The 18,628-nt window shown below is 41.3% G+C and overlaps 1 protein-coding gene across 5 annotated transcripts in view; it reads right to left on the bottom strand.

Annotated features, from left to right (window-relative positions):
* Positions 1-13,423: 13,423 nt before the first annotated feature.
* SLC38A9 (solute carrier family 38, member 9) overlaps positions 13,424-18,628 on the bottom strand; it is a 98,769-nt gene continuing 93,564 nt past the window's right edge. For all 5 annotated transcript variants that reach the window (XM_011996748.1, XM_011996752.1, XM_011996749.1 and 2 more), the window contains 2 exons: positions 15,473-15,562; positions 13,424-14,232 (listed from right to left, as the gene is read on the bottom strand). In XM_011996748.1, coding sequence (XP_011852138.1) covers positions 14,067-14,232; positions 15,473-15,562 — 256 coding nt within the window. In that variant the 3' untranslated portion in view covers positions 13,424-14,066. The remainder of the gene's footprint in view (positions 14,233-15,472; positions 15,563-18,628) is intronic.

Genomic DNA, 18,628 nt, shown 5'->3' with positions numbered 1-18,628 from the left:
GCCCTCGCGTCCGCCCCGCCGGCCCTTCAGAGATACTTTCACTCTCAGCAGGTCTGTGTGTGCCAGCCGCCTCCCGTCCGCCTGCTCTCTCCCGCGGCTGAGCCCGGGGGGTGGGTCCGGGTGTGTTAGCCACCTCCCGTCCGCCTGCTCCTTCCCGCAGCTCAGCCCGGGGGGCTGGAGCCTGGGGCCTGGAGGGGTACGGAGGGGGTTCTGTGAACAGTGGGTCCCCGCTATTAGGTAGAACAGGATGGTGGGGGGCAGTTGGTTGCTTGGATTTTAGTGGCCGAACAACCAGTGCCTTAGAAGGTTCAGGGGCTAATTGGAAAGGTGACAGCCAAGGAGGCGGGTTCTCAACAAGGTCCTGCCATATGAGGATATATGGGATTTGATCCAAGTGGCCTGCGTGCCCAGGTAGGAAAATCTTGGACTTTACTCTAGTGATGACAGCAAGTCGGAACGTCCCTTTGGGTGGCCACCCCACATCAAAGGCAGGCCATTCAGAGCGGCATAGAGTAATGAGCTTTCCCCTCCTGATTTCCAAACTAAGATCATGGCCCCTTGCTCTTACATCTTTGAAATTACTTGTAAGGAGGGATAGGGGAGTGCTCTGGGTATTACCCATCCTGTACTAGTTTGTAGTCTCTTCCTGTAAAGGAATATGGGTTAGAATTCCTGTAAAGGAAATCTGGCTTATTAATAATATCTAGTGGCAAGCGCGCTCCGGCAGTCCGGGTCAGAGTTAGCTGCTCGGACCGTGATCGCGCTCCGGCAGCACAGACCGCAAGCGCGCACCGGTAGCCCGGGTCAGAGTTAGCTGCTCGGATCGCGACCGCGCTCCGGCAGCCCAGATCGCAAGCGCGCACCGGTAGCCCGGGTCAGAGTTAGCTGCTCGGACCGCGATTGCGCTCCGGCAGCACAGATCGCAAGCATGCTCCGGCAGCACAGACCGCAAGCACGCACCAGTAGCCCGGGTCAGAGTTAGTTGCTCGGACCACGATTGCGCTCTGGCAGCACAGACCGCAAGCGCGCTCGGGCAGCACAGCCGCAAGCGGCTCCGGCCGCACAGACCGCAAGCGGCTCCGGCAGCACAGATCACAAGTGCGCACCGGTAGCCTGGGTCAGAGTTAGCTGTTTGGACCGCGATTGCGCTCTGGCAGCACAGACCGCAAGCGTGCTCCGGCAGCACAGATCGCAAGCGCGCATCGGAAGCCCGGGTCAGAGTTAGCTGCTCGGATTGCGATCGCGCTCTGGCAGCTCGGATCGCAATTTAGATCAGACGAGAGCCAGGGGACGTCTCCTACCAGTCTCCGCTGGCTGTTCTATAGCGCGTCGGCCAGGACTGCGCCAGCTCCAGTTTCAGACCTCGCGAGTTACAGATTCGGATTCAGAACAGACACAGACAGACAAATGGAGACGAGCCGGCTCACCTATCAGTAGATCGATCTTAGTAGATCCATTGACCAGGGGTCTGGTGGGCTTGGGGAATCCCGGACGAGCCCCCAGATGTTATGCCCAGACCGTTTGTTCCCCAAAGAAGACCACCAGAGTCCAGAGTCAAAGCCAAGCGGCAAGGATCTTTACTGCAAGTTCGAACTTGGTCCCTCCCTTTTACAGCATACAAGAGGGCCCCGAACAATGCGAGTGCTTGCTTTTTATAGCCCGATGTAAACAGGATATGTAAAGTTATAGGGAACAAGGTAATTCTCTCGGTTACAGCGTTACAATTGGTTAACATACTACATTTAGCATTCCACATTTAGCATTCCTTATCGGAGATCTCCCAGGTGATGTTTTTCTGAAGTTTGAAAGAAATATGGAGGAATGTGTTTGTGCTGGGCTCAGGAAGTTGGGAGATATATGGGGGATGTGCCTCATTCCTTTCAGTATCAGCTTAGAAAATTGCTTTTACATATAGTATGTTCTAAATTTTTCTGAACGACTGTGAGATACTTTGGAGAGGATTGTCATTATTATAACTACCCCTCTTTTGCAAAAGAAGAAACTGAGAATCAAGAAGTTATGTGATGCATCATAGTCTAATCAGCTAGGCTATGACAAACTCAGGACGAGAAATGAGTTCTTCTTGCATGCTTCATCTAGCACTTTTTCTTACCACTCAAACATATATCTGGCCAGGTGAGCAAACCCTGCTAGGAGATTAGAGTACCAATTCAGTATCCTGACAAAGAATTTATCGTCAGTTACTTTTGACGGTGAGATGAGAAGGGAAGCTCGGGTAGTGAGGATAGCTGGAGAGTTGAGGTTGAGGGTGCAACTTGGTGAGTCACCCTCATTTTTCTGTAGAATAAACTCAAAGCTTTTCTTTGTCCTTTCTTCTTTTTTGTCAAAATGAGTCTAATTCAAATGGACCCTACTTTGGGAAGCAATTCCTAATCACCCAGTCAAAATGTATCACTACCTCCTCTGTGTATTCATTCACATTTTCTGTTTTGTTGTTGTTTTGTTTTGTTTGTTTTTGTGACAGGATCTCACTCTGTCACCCAGGCTGCAGTGCAGTGGTGTGATCTTGGCTCACTGCAACCTCTGCCTCCTGGGTTCAAGTGACTATCCCACCTCAGCCTCCTGAGTAGCCAGGACCACAGGCATGCCACCATGTGTGAATAATTTTTGTATATTTTTTTGGTAGAGATGGGGTTTTTCACCATGTTGGCCAAGTTGGTCTCAAACTCCTTACATCAAGTGATTGCCTGACTCGGCCTCCCAAAGTGCTGGAATTACAAGCATGAGTCACTGCACCTAGCTCATTGATATCTTTTATTACAAGACTAATCACATATTCGACAGGTATCTGTCTCCCTAAGCAGCCTGAGAGCCACTAAGGGCAAGGACTGGGTCTTTTTCTGTGCACTCATTCAATCAATTGAGGTTTATTGCAAGCACCTCTTTGTGTTGTAACTTGCTAAACCCTATGGATACAAAGTTGAAGTTCCTAATCTATTTGGGAAAAGATACATAAACCACTAATTACAATCCAATGTGATAAGTACATGCATTAAGTTCTGGAGAGCATAGAAAAGGAAACATCAAAACTATCTGGGATAAGATAATTAAGTACTTAAGACGGGGAATTTTCAAGCAATGTCCTGAAAGATATGGAGGAAAAAGAACATTTAGTCCCAGGGCATACCTTATATAAAAGTAGATGCAATAAAGGAACAGGGCCAGTTCTGGAATAACAAGTAGTTCTGTGTGAACTGGCATGAAGTTGGACAAGTACGAAGATTGCAATAAAAAGTGTCCTGGATACCAAGCTAAAGAATTTAGACTTTATTCTCTAGTTTGGTCCTGCCAAACCTGCAGGCCACAGAATTGTTTCAAAAGGTTTTGTAACATGGACTAAATAAATAAGCCTGCAATGTGTGTGTAATTGTTTAAATGTCCAATAATGTATTCAAAGCTGTGTGTAAGTGGTTTAGAAGTTAGAGTAGCTTTTTGTCATTATTTCTATCAATCAATAAACACTAAAAGTACAACTACTATTGTATGATAGTACAAAGGATTTTTGTTATTAATGTCAAAAGGAGTCCTTATAATTAGTTTTAAGTGATAAATCAATGAGGTTTTTTTTTTCTTTTTTTTTTCTTTCCTTTTTTTTGGGGGGTGGGGGGATGGAGTCTTGCTCTGTCGACCAGGTTGGAGTGCAGTGGCATGAACTCAGCTCACTGCAACCTCCGCCTCCTGGGTTGAAGCGATTCTCCTGCCTCAGCCTTCCAAGTAGCTGGGATTACAGGCGTGTGCTACCATGCCCGGCTAATTTTTGTATTTTTAGTAGATACGGGGTTTCACCATGTTGGTCAGGCTGGTCTCAAACTTCTGACCTCGTGATCTGCCTGCCTCGGTCTCCCAAAGTTCTGGGATTACAGGAGTGAGCCACTGCGCCCAGCCAGAGATTTTTTCTTAAGAGAAAAACTTTTATTGCCTTTTCCCCATAAGACATGACACATTTTACTTTAAAACTTTAGAAAATACAAATAAACAAGACAATAAAAAAGAAACATCCAATAGTTCTAGCACTCAGAAACAACTAATGTTCACAATTGTTAAAATTCCAGCCCTTTTTCTATGCTTATGTATATAAACAAACATTTTAAATTTACACATATTTAATTGTAATCTCTTTACTTATATTTATAAACATCTTTTTGACATTACATATATACATCTGCATCACCATTTAAGATAGCTACACAGTATTCTAAGAGATAAATATTTCCTAATTTACCTCCTACTGTTGGACGTTTAGGTTGTTTCTAATTTTTGCATTGCAAATATTAAAGAAATGAACATCTCTGTGTGTGTGTTTCTACATTTGTCCAATTATTTCATTAGCAGATATATATATATATATATATATATATATATATATAGAGAGAGAGAGAGAGAGAGAGAGAGACACGGAGTCTTGCTTTGTCACCCAGGCTGGAGTGCAGTGGCATGATCTCGGCTCACTGTGACCTCCACCTCCTGGGTTCACGTGATTCTCCTGCCTCAGCCTCCCAAGTAGCTGGGACTACAGGTGCCTGCCATCACGCCTGGCTAATTATTGTAATTTTAGTAGAGACAGGGTTTCACCGTGTTGACCAAGCTGGTCTCGAACTCCTGACCTCAGGTGATCCACCCGCTTTGGTCTCCCAAAGTGCTGGGATTACAAGTATGAGCCACCACTCTCAGTCTCATTAGGATATACATTGGAAATGATTCAAGGCATATGTGCATTTTGAGGCTTTGATATACATTGCTAAATTACTTTTAAAAGTCTGTACCCACATTTATAGCTACACTTTGTGTATAAGTGTCCATGTTCTACACTTTTATCAGGGTATTAGTAATAGTAGATTTGGCAAGTAGCAAAAAATATTAAAATTTTCCTTAACAGTGAAGTTGAACTTTTTTTCTTTAACAACTTTGAGAGATGATTTACATTAAATTACCATATAATGAAGCCATTAATTTACCATAAATTATCATAAAATTCAGCCAATATAAGTGTACAATTTAATGATTTTAGAAAATATATAGTCTGCAACCATTACCACAATCTGCTTTTAGAACATTTCTAACACCCTAGCAAGTTCCCCTCTGCCCATTTAATGTCTGCTTCCATCCCCAGTCCTAGGATACCACTGTTTTGCTTTCTATTTCTATAAAGTTGCCCTTTCTAGACATTTCATATATATAGAACCAGACAATACGTAGTCTTTTGCATCTGGCCTTTTTCAGTTAAGTCTGTTTTGGCCCTTGCCCACTTTTCTTTTCTGTTTTTTAGACAGGGTCTTGCTCTGTTGCCTAGGGTAGAGTGCAGTGGTAGAATCATAGCTCATTGCAACCTCAAACGCCTAGGCTCAAGCAGTCCTAACACCTCAGCCTCCTGAGTAGCTGGGACTGAGAGGTGAAGCCAGCTGGACTTCTGGGTCAGTTGGGGACTTGAAGAACTTTTCTGTGGCTAGCTAGAGGTTTGTAAAATGGATGAATCAGTACCCGGTAAAATGGATCAATCAGTGCTCTGTAAAATGGACCAAACAGCAGGACATGGGTGGGGACAAATAAGGGAATAAAAGCAGGCCACCCCAGCCAGCAGCGGCAACCCGCCTGGGTCCCCTTCCATGATGTGGAAGCTTTGTTCTTTTGCTCTTCACAACAAATCTTGCTGCTGCTCATTCTTTGGGTCCGTGCCACCTTTAAGAGCTGTAACGCTCACGACGAAGGTCTGCAGCTTCATTCTTGAAATCAGTGAGACCAAGAACCCACTGGAAGGAACCAACTCTGGACACATCTTGGTGACCCAGATGGGACTAGCGCCAAGTCGTGAGTACCACTGGACCCCTTTCACTTGCTATTCTGTCCTATTTTTTCCTTAGAATTTGGGGGCTAAACACCGGGCACCTGTCGGCCAGTTAAAAGCAACAAGCGTGGCCACCGGACTAAAGACACAGGTGTCAGACTTTCTGGGAAAGGGCTTTCTAACAACCCCCAACTCTTCAGAGTTGGGAGTGTTGATCTGCCTGGAACCAGCTTCCACTTTTCCTGTACTTCTGGGCCAAGCCGAGGGTCAACAGAGAGGAAAGCCATTCAGCTCTGGGGTTCCCACAAAAAGTTGGCTGACCTTGCAGCCATGAGCGGAACTCTCAAAGTCACATTGCCCAAGCGAGACTCTCCCATCTATCCTATCTATCCTGACCCTTGCCTCCTGAGTCCTAATGCCTGTCAGACAAACTTCCTCCCACCTCTCTTCTTTGAGGCTAGTCCCACTTCTAAAAACCACTCCCTGTCACTGGTACTCTTCTAGTATCTCCTATAAGAATGACTTCTAGTATAAATTTCAAGACTCTGTTCCCGCCCTTGGGCACCCGGGCTCACCAATTAGGAAGACATAATTTTTGCCCAAAGCCCCATCTGGGGGGCAGGGGACTATCTGGAATTTTAGAATCCCTCCTCAGACTAGCAGTTCTAACAAAGGCTATTCCCAAAGCTAGGACATGGGGAGCCTCAGAAATTATATCCTTCCTCTCCATATGATGAGAAGTGCGGAGAAAAGGCATCACTCTTCCAACCCTGGAGATCCCTTCCCTCCCTCAGGTTATAGCCCTCCACTCCATTTTGAGGCATACCATCTTTATAGGACAGGGGTAAGGTCCCAATACTAACAGGAGAAAATGCTTAGGACTCTAACAGGTTTTCAAGAATGCGTCGGTAAGGGCCACTAAATCTGATTTTTCTTGGTCCTCTTTGTGGTCTAAGAGGAAAGGCAAGGGGCTGGTTTTTGAGAATGCATTGGTAAAGGCCACTAAATCCGACCTTCCGTGGTCCTCTTTGTGGTCTAAGAGGAAAATTAGTGTTTCTGCTGCTGTATCAGTGAGCACAACTATTCTGATCAGCAGGGTCCAGGGACTGTGGCAGGTTCTTAGGTAGGGGGAGAAACAAACCAAAATTGTGGGCGTTTTTTTCTCTCAGATGGGAAACACTCAGGCATCAACAGGCTCACTCTTGAAATGCATCCTAAGCCATTGGGACTAATTGGACTTGCAAACCCTGAAAAAGAGGTGGCTCATTTTTTTCCACACTATGGCCTGGTCCCAGTATTCTCTCTCTGATGGGGAAAAATGGCCACCTGAGGGAAGTATAAATTACAGTACTATCCTGCAGCTTGAACTTTTCTGTAAGAGGGAAGGCAAACGGAGTGAAATACCTTATGTCCAAGTTTTCTTTTTCCCTGAAGGATAATCCAAAACTATGCAAAGCTTGCAGTTTACATTCCACAAGAGGACCTCTCAGCTTACCCCCATATTCTATCCTCCCTTTAGCTCCACTTTCTATTACTGATAAGCCACTTCTAATCTCCCCCTCCCAGAAGGAAACAAGCAAAGAAATCTCCAAAGGACCACAAAAACCCCCGGGCTATCGGTTATGTCCCCTTCAAGCTGTAGGGGGAGGAGAATTTGGCCCAACCCGGGTACATGTTCCCGTCTCCCTCTCTGATTTAAAGCAGATCAAGGTAGACCTGGGGAAGTTTTCAGATGATCCTGATAGGTACGTAGATGTCCTACAGGGTCTAGGGCAAACCTTTGACCTCACTTGGAGAGATGTCATGCTATTGTTAGATCAAACCCTGGCCTTTAATGAAAAGAATGCAGCTTTAGCTGCAGCCTGAGAGTTTGGAAATACCTGATATCTTAGTCAAGTGAATGATAGGATGACAGCCAAAGAAAGGGACCAATTCCTTACCAATTAGCAAGCCATCACCAGTATGGATCCCCACTGGGACCTCGACTCGGATCATGGGGACTGGAGTCGCAAACATCTGCTGACCAGTGTTCTAGAACGACTAAGGAGAATTAGGAAAAAGTCCATGAAGTACTCAGTGATGTCCACCATAACTCAGGGAAAGGAAGAAAATCCTTTTGCCTTCCTCAAGCAGCTACGGGAGGCCTTAAAAAATATACTCCCCTGTCATCTGACTCACTCGAGGGTCGATTGATCCTCAAAGGTAAGTTTATTACCCAATCAGCAGCAGATATCAGGAGAAACCTCCAAAAGCGAGCTGTGGGCTCTGAACAAAATCTGGAGGCATTATTAAACCTGGCAACCTCGGTGTTCTATAATAGGGACCAAGAGGAACAGTCCGAGAAGGAAAAGCGAGATCAGAGAAAGGCCACAGCCTTAGTCATGGCCCTCAGACAAACAAACCTTGGTGGTTCAGAGAGGACAGAAAATGGAGCAGGCCAATCACCCGGTAGGGCTTGTTACCAGTGTGGTTTGCAAGGACACTTTAAAAAAGATTGTCCAATGAGAAACAAGCTGCCCCCTTGCCCATGTCCACTATACTGAGGCAATCACTGGAAGGTGCACTGCCTCAGAGGACAAAGGTTCTCTGGGCCAGAAGCCCCCAACCAGATGATCCAAAAACAGGACTGAGGGTGTCTGGGGCAAGCACCAGCTCATGTCATCACCCTCACTGAGCCCCGGGTACATTTAAACATTGAGGGCCAGGAAATTGACTTCCCCCTGTACACTGGTGCGGCCTTCTCAGTGTTAATCTCCTGCCCCGGACAGCTGTCCTCAAGGTCCGTTACCATCCGAGGAATCCTGGGACAGCCTGTAACCAGGCATTTCTCCCACCGCCTCAGTTGTAATTGGGAGACTTTGCTCTTTTCACATGCCTTTCTTGTTATGCCTGAAAGTCCCACACCCTTTCTTATTAGGGAGGGATATATTAGCCAAAGCCAGAGCTATTATCTACATGAATATGGGGAACAAGTTACCCATTTGTTGTCCTCTGCTTGACGAGGGAATCAACCCTGAAGTCTGGGCATTGGAAGGACAATTTGGAAGGGCAAAAAACGCCCGCCCAGTCCAAATCAGGCTAAAAGACCCAGCTTCCTCCTGACCCCGGGGCCAGTGCTACCAGGCAATAACATTTCCCAGCAAAATGCAATTAAACAAAATCCCAGAGTTGTTTTCCTTCAAATTATCTTTGATTTAATTTCTTCTTTTATATAAAAGACAACAAATTACATTTCAGAGAATAATGTTTAGGTTATAAGGTTCCCATCAGAGCTGTTTCACAATACGTGTTTACATAATCTGAAGTGAAGGCAGCAGTGGACTGTAAAACCGGCCAGCCAGGCCAGTTTGTGTGCATGTGGGGGATTGATTTCACTTTGGATCACAAACTAATGTAACATTCTATTGTCTAGGTGTCGACTAGATTTGGATTTGGTTTTGGATATTTGAATGGGGATGAAATTGAGTTTAAAAAAAACCAAAAAACAGCACCACCAGATTCTAAAAAGCAATTAGGTCAGTGCTTTGTAAAGAAAACATACAATATCAATATTTTCTGCTGTTATCAATGAGTTCAAACATTTGACACTTTGAATACTGATATTTAAATAAGTCAAATCTTTGGTGAGAAAAATTTATACATTTTTCTGTTTGCATCACCCAATGTGTTACTAATTATTTGCCCTATTAATCCATTGTGCTTTGCTGTCCACGATTAACAGAATAACGCAATGTGTTCAAAATGCAAAGAGAATAAATAGCATACAGAAGCATTAAACAAGTCGTAGAAAACTTATCTTAGAGGAAATTCACCAAACTAAAAGCAAATACATTTAACCTGTATGATCATATTTGCTAGTGAAGGTACCAAATATTAAATTTTGGACACTTATTAGGAGAAACCTGAAAATGGGTCCTTGCTGCTTGACCACTCGGCTTCTTTTATCAACCCTCCTCGAGGCTCCCAACGGAAAGGGATCTGTTTCTCTAATAGCCCTCAGCATAAATTGCCTTGCATCATAATTAGGTACACAGTTCCTTTACTAGATTAAACGTTCATTTCAGATATGAATGATGTCTTATACATCTTTATCTCCTCCAAAGCACTGGACAGAAAAGTCTTTTACGTCTATAGTTAGTAGCTGCAATGCATTTGCAAAATATACTTAATATACTTAATATAAAATATTTCCCTTTAATATAGTCCCCTTTTATGAATAAATTTATTCCTTACGCCAAAGCATTTTTTGGGTGTGATGATAAAATTGATTTTGGATATCACCCACAGGTGTCAAACTTAATTTTCTTTGTCCTTTCTGACTATTAGCATACCTCATATTCATATATAGACTTTCTAAGGAAGACCCCTCTAAATAATCCATATTTTATTTTATAATATCCTCAGTTGTGTGTTAAGCTAAATTCAAAAGTTAAGCATGAGAGCAAAAAGTGAAAGAAATTCAATTAGAAAATTCAAAGAGATGACAGTAGACAAAGAAGGTCTAAAATTAGTTGTGATATGAATGACTTCATATCTCATCATTCTAATGTGTGGGCCAGGATATACACACTGACAAAGAGTTCTCTGACCAAGCCAAATAATAGGCCGAAAGAGTTGATCTCATGAAAAGAAACTTAAGAAGGCAAAGTCACTCAGCATAAGTCTAATACAATATTTTAGAAGTTCTAAATTATCAAGTCTTTTTTTCTTTTTTTTTGAGATGGAGTTTCATTCTTGTTGCCCAGACTGGAGTGCAATGGCGCGATCTTGGCTCACTGCACCCTCTGCCTCCCGGGTTCAAGTGATTCTCCTGCCTCAGCCTTCTGAGTACCTGGGATTATAGGCACACGCCACCACACCCGGCTAATTTTGTATTTACTCTAGAGACAGGGGTTTCTCCATGTTGGTCAGGCTGGTCTCAAACTCCCGACCTCAGGTGATCTGCCCGCCTCAGCCTCCCAAAGTGCTGGGATTACAGGTGTGAGCTACGATACCCAGCCAATTTTTTTAAATTTAATCAAAAAAGTTGTTTTTTTGAGACAGGGTCTTATTCTGTTGCTCAGGCCAGAGTGCAGCGGCACAATCAGGGCTCACTGATCTCCTGGGCTCAAGCAATCCTCTCACTTCAGCCTCCTGGGTACCTGGAACTACAGCTGCATGACACTGTGCCCAGTTAATTTTTTTTATTTTTTATTTTTTGTAGAGACAGAGTCTCACTATGTTGTCCTGGCTGGTCTTGAACTCCTGGGCTCAAGTGATCCTCCCACCTCAGTCTTCCAAGAGCTGGGATCACAGGTGTGAACCACTGTGCCCACATCAAGCAAGTCTTTTCGTTTTGTTTTGTTTTTGAGATGTTTTGCTCTTGTTACCCAGGCTGGAGTGCAGTGGCGCAATCTCAGCTCACTGCAACCTCCACCTCCTGGGTTCAAGAGATTCTCCTGCCTCAGCCTCCCAAAGTGCTGGGATTACAGGCATGAGCCACCATGCCTGGCCTCACATCAAGTCTTTTAAAGAGAACAATAGCAAAGATTCACATTACCTTTTAGTTTAGTAAATACCACATTCATTGTCATATTCATTTAGTTCATTAAATGGACAAAAATACATCAAATCTTTTTTTTCATGTGTTAAAACATTCAAATACATTATCAAAAAGCAGCAATGAAAACTCTGTCTCCATCTCCCAAAGAACTGGGATGACAGGCATGAGCCACAGTGCCCAGCCCTGTTTCTAAAGTTTTTAAAGAGAAGGAAGGTGACTGGCGATAAGCTGGGATTGAACCTAGATCACTCACAGTGCTGTCTAGCTTTTGAATCCTATGTCTCTTAACGGAGTAAGATTCTGAAATCATAAAGATTCAGGGGCTCTCAAGCACAGACAGGCACTTTCTCCATTCATTATACTCCTTTTCTAAGAGAAATTAACACAGTGATCTGATACTTACTGCAGAATTTTTCAATTAACCAAACTCCTACTACCAGCAATTTATGTGAACAAAAACTTTTGAGACTATTTCCATCAATATAACTATGTTCAAAAGGCTATTATTAACAGCTGTGAATTAAGGTTTGTGGTGATGAAATAACATCTGAGATTGATAATATTTCAGTGGAAAAGAAAAAAAAAGATAGGTGAAGCAAATACAGCCAAGTTTTATAATTACTAAATCTAGGGGATAGGCATTGTAGGGTTCACCGTATTACTCCATATTACTTTTGTGTGGGCTTGAGATTTTCAGAATGAGACTTTTTATTAACACAAAAGAGCTTTCAGAAATATGGTTCATCATTAATATAGGTCTATGGCTTTATGAACAGGACAGAAAGCTTTGCTGAAAGAAACTAAGGCTGATCTTGAATCTGGGCTCCTTACTAGGTTTACAAAAACCATTTCTCTTTTTCAAAGGAAGGAAATAACACAAATCCATACACTATCCTGAGAGGTGAACATACAATAGATTTTTAGACTTTAGCTTAAAATTAGAGAAATCTAATTTTTTCAGAAAAAACATCACCATGTCGTATCCTGACCTGGACACAGAGGCTGTATTACTTGGAAAACGTGAATGTGGATTCTAGTTTAGCTTTTAGTTCAGAAGAAAAAGGAAGAGTGTCAATTCTAAGGATACAGATTCCTTAATCCTTTTCTCAGATTCAAGGAGTTTTTCTTACAGGGATTTAACTCTGTACTGTCCAAAGTGTGAACCAGAGCAACTCCCGTCTTGAATAGGAGTTAGGTAAAATGAGGCTGAGACCTGCCGGGCTGCATTCCCAGGTGGTTAAGGCATTCTAGGTCACAGGGTAAGATGGGAGGAGGTCAGCACAAGATTCACGTCATAAAGATCTTGCTGATAAAACAGTTTGCAGTAAAGAAGTCAGCTGAAACCCACCAAAACCAAGATAGCAATGAGGGTGACCTCTGGTCGTTCTCACTGCTACACTCCCAGCAGCGCCATGACAGTTTACAAATGCCATGGCACTGTCAGGAAGTTAGCCTATATGGTCTAACAGGGGGAGGCACAAATAATCTACCCCTTGATTAGCATATCACCAAGAAATAACCATAAAAATGGGCAGCCAGCAGCCCTCGGGGCTGCTTTGTCTATGCAGTAGCCATTCTTTTATTCCTTTACTTTCCTAATAAACTTGCTTTCACTTTACTCTATGGACTTGCCCGGAATTCCTTCTTGCGCAAGATCAAGAACTTTCTCTCACGGTCTGGATCAGGACCTCTTTCCTGTAATAGTACTGCCAGTTACAGAAGTAAGCAGATGGAAGTCTCTTTCTGAAGGTCATACCTCAAACAAAATCAATCCTTTTTTGTGGTGCAGAAACCAATCTACCCCCAGAGGACACAAAATATGCTGGGCTGAGGCCTCTTCCTTCCTGGCCCCTTTTCTGTTTGCCTTCTCCCCTGTGGGCCTCTCAGGCTCCTCTCTGCCATGCTTTCTCCACTGGGTCTGTCATGACAGCCTACGCTGGGATCTCAGGGATCCAAAAAGCAAAAGCACCCCCTGGGTCTATGGGGACAACCATTCTTGTTCCTATGCAAAATCTGGCTTGGGGAACTGTAATTTCGATCTAAGTCACTGGTACTGGATTAGAAATAAAAGAGTCAGACAGCAACAAACTCTACTACTTTGTTTATTTTGTATACATTCCATGATCCTGGGGATTACATTGACATTACTTTTGTCTCTACTTTTTCTTCAAATAGAGATTAAGACTCAGCTAAAAATGTACTTTATTAACACTGATGCCATGAAAACTTCTTTTTAAAAATGAGGTATTTGGTTTACTGTCCCAAACAGTAGAGGTTTGGGCAAACTGCAGAAATGGTCTAGTAAGTAAGAAAATGAAAGTGAATACACTGAAACATAAAACAGAAGCAGGATTTGGCAATATGCTGCTGTGACACCCTGAGAATTTTTACTGCAGGCAAAATAAATCCACCACCTTTTATCTCTAAAAGCAAAACCCAGCATGATTTCTTCCTAGGGCATACATTTCTATTCAGAAAAGACCACAGAATAAAGAGGTGAGTTAATATGAGAAAGGTAAAGACACTAAGATCATTCTTTTTGCCCCTTTCCCCACCCCAATAAAAACATACTTATTAAGGGGCCACTATTTCCCTTGCTTTCAAATTATCTTAGAAAATATTTAGAATTACACAACAGCAGCATTTACAAGTGAATTTATATAGAACTATTGTCAAGGCTCAAAATATCATGAGAGCTCTTGAAAAAACAGTTGAGGTATTTCACATAAAAAACTGAACAATCAGGTTAGCCACACCTAAAATGATGATGAAAACGTGAAAGACTAATTTAGGCCATGTCAGACGCTCTTCTTGGTGGAGGGATATTATATAGATGAGAGATGGGTATATGAATACAAAGGCCAGGCCACACGCTGCTCCTGAATATCTGCAAAATAAAAGCTTTTGGGGTTAATATTCTTCTTGCACTTTGCTTTTTTCTGATTTACAATTAAGGTAAACAGAGTACAATTTAAATTCTCCTCAGTCTGATAGCTCAACAAAAATTAGTTTTGATTCATTTGTTGTTGACATAAAACATCTGGGTTTAAAACTTACTTTACTTGCTAAGTTAATATAAAATATGATTTCTTGCTCATCTTTATAGCATCAGATTGACAAAGACTTTTTATTCATCCCTCAAATCTCTGTAGTTCCTCTGTGTTTGGGTGATTGTGGCTACTTCCTCAGAAACATCTGGAGTTAGGCCTCCTATCTTTGATCTTTTATAAACTAATTACTCATTCTCAGTTTTTGAGGGACTGTTAGCATCCCCATTTAAGTATGAGAACAGATAAATGCTACCATGGCATTCAGCATGAATATGAAAGATAATAGCAAAAATACTTAAACATGAGACTGTCACAGAGAAATATGCACTTTCTTCTCCTTTTCTCTATACTTGGGTTTTCTTGAGGAACAGTTAAATAGGAACTTGTAAGCCCATTATATTCAATAAGCAACAGGCTAACAATCTCCTCCTCTTGTTCCTTGTTACTTTCTTAGGTAAGAGTGTTCCAAAAAAAATGACTCACTCCTGCTGTCTATAGTAAGAGAAATGAGATCATTCTAAATCCCAATTTCCCATGAGCATTTGAGGTACAACTTTATTCCTACTCTATTCATCCTGTCACGTTTTTAGGAAAAGGATATTAAAGAAAGCCATCTAGGGTCTAAACTCTTACTTAAACTCTTACTTTCTGACTACAAATGACATTGAAATATATTTTTGAGTAGAAATGGATTAAGGAACTTAGAATGGATTAAGGAAGCTTTGACAAATAAAGGACCTCCCAGGTACTCCCACAAAGTTATACATATATTAAAAATGACTTTTTATTTTGGATATAGAGAGGAAATAAAGTGGAAGATGATGAGAAGAAGAAAAAGAAAATGATGCCTGAGGCTAAGGGATAATGGGGCTTCTAGAATGAGTTCCTCACTAGAACAAACAGAAATGGAAGATAATGAGCATCTTAACTGATACCAAGGGGCTGTATTTGAATATTACTAGTTTTAAATACTCACAGGAATTTCATACAATTAAATTAAAACAACGACAATAACAGGAAAAGCCTAAAACTAAAGACCAATATATGTAAGGGCACCATTCCTTTACAAGGCAGTACCTTATGATCCCTCCTATGTTTGGGTAGAAACAGGCCATGATCACTCCAGCTCCCACAATAATTAGATTAAGAATCAGCACGTGGAAAATGCTAGAAGTTGAGAAGAAAGTTTGGAGGAAAGAAAAAATACAAAAATAGGCAAATTATAACGACTAATATGAGAATACAGTTCATTCTTAACATCATTAAAATAAATATGTCTTAAGCTCGATAAAATCACAGCAAAAATAGAAGGTAACAGTAGTCCTCAATTTTGGTAATGAGAAAGTGAAATTAGCTCTTTTGTGGAATTACACTGGTTAAATTTTGTAGAAGCACACTGGTAATGTGTATCAGAATTCACATTCTTTGATCTATGATTCCATTTGGAATATCTTAAGAAAATAATCCAAACAATGAAAATGCTATGAATATCAAGATATTTATGAAAAAACAGAAGAATCCTGGACACAGCAAGGCAACAATTTACTTGACAGAATATGTTGAAAATTATTTAAAATAACTTATCATTATTACCTTGTCAGGTAAAATACTATCTAGGCAATTCAGAAAAAAAGTCAGCGAGGTTTTCACTACACAAGAAAAGACCAAAAACGTTTGAAAAAAATATCAGAAGGATATACACTGAGAAGGCAGTAGTGATTTTTTTACAATTTGGGGTTTTGGATAACATTCCCTCTTTTCTATATTTAACAAACTTTTCATAAAGTGTTCAAATTACTTTTATATTAAAAGCATTATATTAAAGGGAAAGACAAAATGGGCAGGTTTTTATTTTCCAGATTTAACCACTTAAAGAAAGTGGTCATACCTCATACTTAAAGCATAAAGAAAGAACTTAAAGTTACTCACTACCATCAACAGAATATTTACTAAATACTTTAACTAGATATTAACAATTCAAGGTTTAGGAATCAATTTTGGACACAAACAAAAATAATGTAGATGAAAATTTGATGCTGAAGAAATAACTCCATTTCCCCTGAAAATGATTCTCAAAAGCCAAATGTACACATCAAAGCAACCCTTTGGGCCCAAGTTATCAGAGGTTAATTAATCCCAGATAAAGATTACAGAGAGAATTAAAAACAAAGAAAATTATTTATATAAATAAGTGGTTAGTCACATACCCTGATGAATTAGAAAGATATTAGGCTTGCAGATCTTATTGTTTACCCAGAAACTCTAACCTTAAAATTGCTTCAGAGCTTTGAGGTATTGGCTGGGCCTTTGTTATTTCTGTATTATAAAAGGAAACAACTTTGTATACATAGAGGGAGGCAGTTGTACTCATCTGTATTCCTTTTCTAAAATTTTATTAATTATTATTATTTTTTTAAGAGAAGGGGTCTTGCTCCGTCATCCAGCCTGCAGTGCAGTGGGGCAATCATGGCTCATTGAAGCCTTGAACTTCTGGACTCAAACCATCCTCCTGAATACCTGGGACCACAGGCATGTGTCACCATGCCCAGCTAACACCCATGTTTTCCATACTGTATTCTTTACTGCCAAACACTCTCCAAAGAATAAACAAGGTCCTCGATAAAGGAGTAGAACATTAATTTTGCTAAATCTCATGTTTGAATACACAATCTTTTAAATATTCTATGTGATCAAATAGGAAGGTCATAATAAAGCACATCTACTGTGTACTGTAGTACAGTACACTGGAAGTCCTGAGGAAAAGTACTTGTGTGGCTGAGCTGAGGAGGACCTAGCTGTTTTGCCTACCAAATGCTTTCTATACTTGAATTGCAGTCAAACTATGGTCATTCAAACTCAGATGTTGGACAGGTATTTTCCAGAAAATGAATGATATAAGCTTGTCACTGCAAGGAAAACAACTCGCAGTATTTGTTGCCAAAGATAAAATTAAAGTTTTCAAATAAAAACTAGAATTTTGGAAAACTTGTATTTGCTACCCTGAGCTTGACAATGTTTAAAGGCTCTTATGATGAAATTAGTGATAGTATTAATGAAATTGGGTTTTGATATTGTAAAATGAAGTGTGTCAACATTTGGAAGATCCACAGAACTCAGTGAACCAATATTTTCCAAATGATCAAACAGATGTTACAAAATCATGCATGCGTAAAAGATCCAAAGTGCACGATAGACCAGTTGGTTTTAATGTCAACAAGTTTCAGATTCCACATTGCAACTCATAAGAAGCTACCACTTGTCAGGTTTTGGCACAGTATCAAAGAAGAATATCCAGAAGTATATGAAAAGGCTATTAAAAGTACTCTTTCTTTTTCCAGCTATCTATGTGAGGCTGGATTTTCTTCACAAATCTAAATGAAAACAGCATATTATAACACGGAATGCAGAAGTAGAGAGGAGAATCCAATTGTCTACTAGTAAAGCAGAAATTAGAGTTTTGCAAATGTAAATTAAAGTTTTTTTTTTTTTTTTTTTGAGATGGAGTCTCGCTATGTCACCCCGGCTGGAGTGCAGTGGTGCCATCTTGGCTCACTGCAACCTCCGCCTCCCGGGTTCAAGCAATTCTCCTGCCTCAGCCTCCCAAGTACCTGGGATTATAGGTGCCTGCCACCACGCCAGGCTAATTTTTGTATTTTCAGTAAAGATGGGGTTTCACCATGGTGGCCAGGATGGTCTCCATCTCCTGACCTCATGATCCACCTGCCTCGGCCTCCCAAAGTGCTTGGATTACAGGTGTGAGCCACCACGCATGGCCAAATTAAAAATTTTTTGAAAGCAGTTATTTTTATTTTTTTTTTAATTTTAATGATGGTGGGTACATAGTAGGTGTTTATATTTATGGGGTACATGAGATGTTTTCATATAGGCATGTAATACATAATCACATCATGGAGACTGGGGTATCCAAGCCCCAAAAGTGGTTTTTTACAAAAATGTTACTTAACAAGTAATGGTTTTATTATTGATTTTAAAGAAATTAAAAATACTTTGCTGGGTATGGTGGCTCATGCCTGTAATACTAGCACTTTGGGAGGCCGAGGCGGGCGGATCACCTGAGGTCAGGAGTTCAAGATCAGCCTGCCCAACATGGCGAAACGCCATCTTTACTAAAAATACAAAAAATTAGCCAGGCATGGTGGTGGGTGCCTGTAATCTCAGATACTTGGGAGGCTGAGGCACGAGAATTGCTTGAACCCAGGAGGCAGGGGTTGC

The sequence above is a fragment of the Mandrillus leucophaeus genome, unplaced genomic scaffold (genome assembly GCF_000951045.1).
Source record: "Mandrillus leucophaeus isolate KB7577 unplaced genomic scaffold, Mleu.le_1.0 Scaffold523, whole genome shotgun sequence".
Taxonomy (NCBI): domain Eukaryota; kingdom Metazoa; phylum Chordata; class Mammalia; order Primates; family Cercopithecidae; genus Mandrillus; species Mandrillus leucophaeus.
Note: the sequence above shows the minus strand (reverse complement) of the source record. Positions and strands in the feature narration are given on the sequence as shown.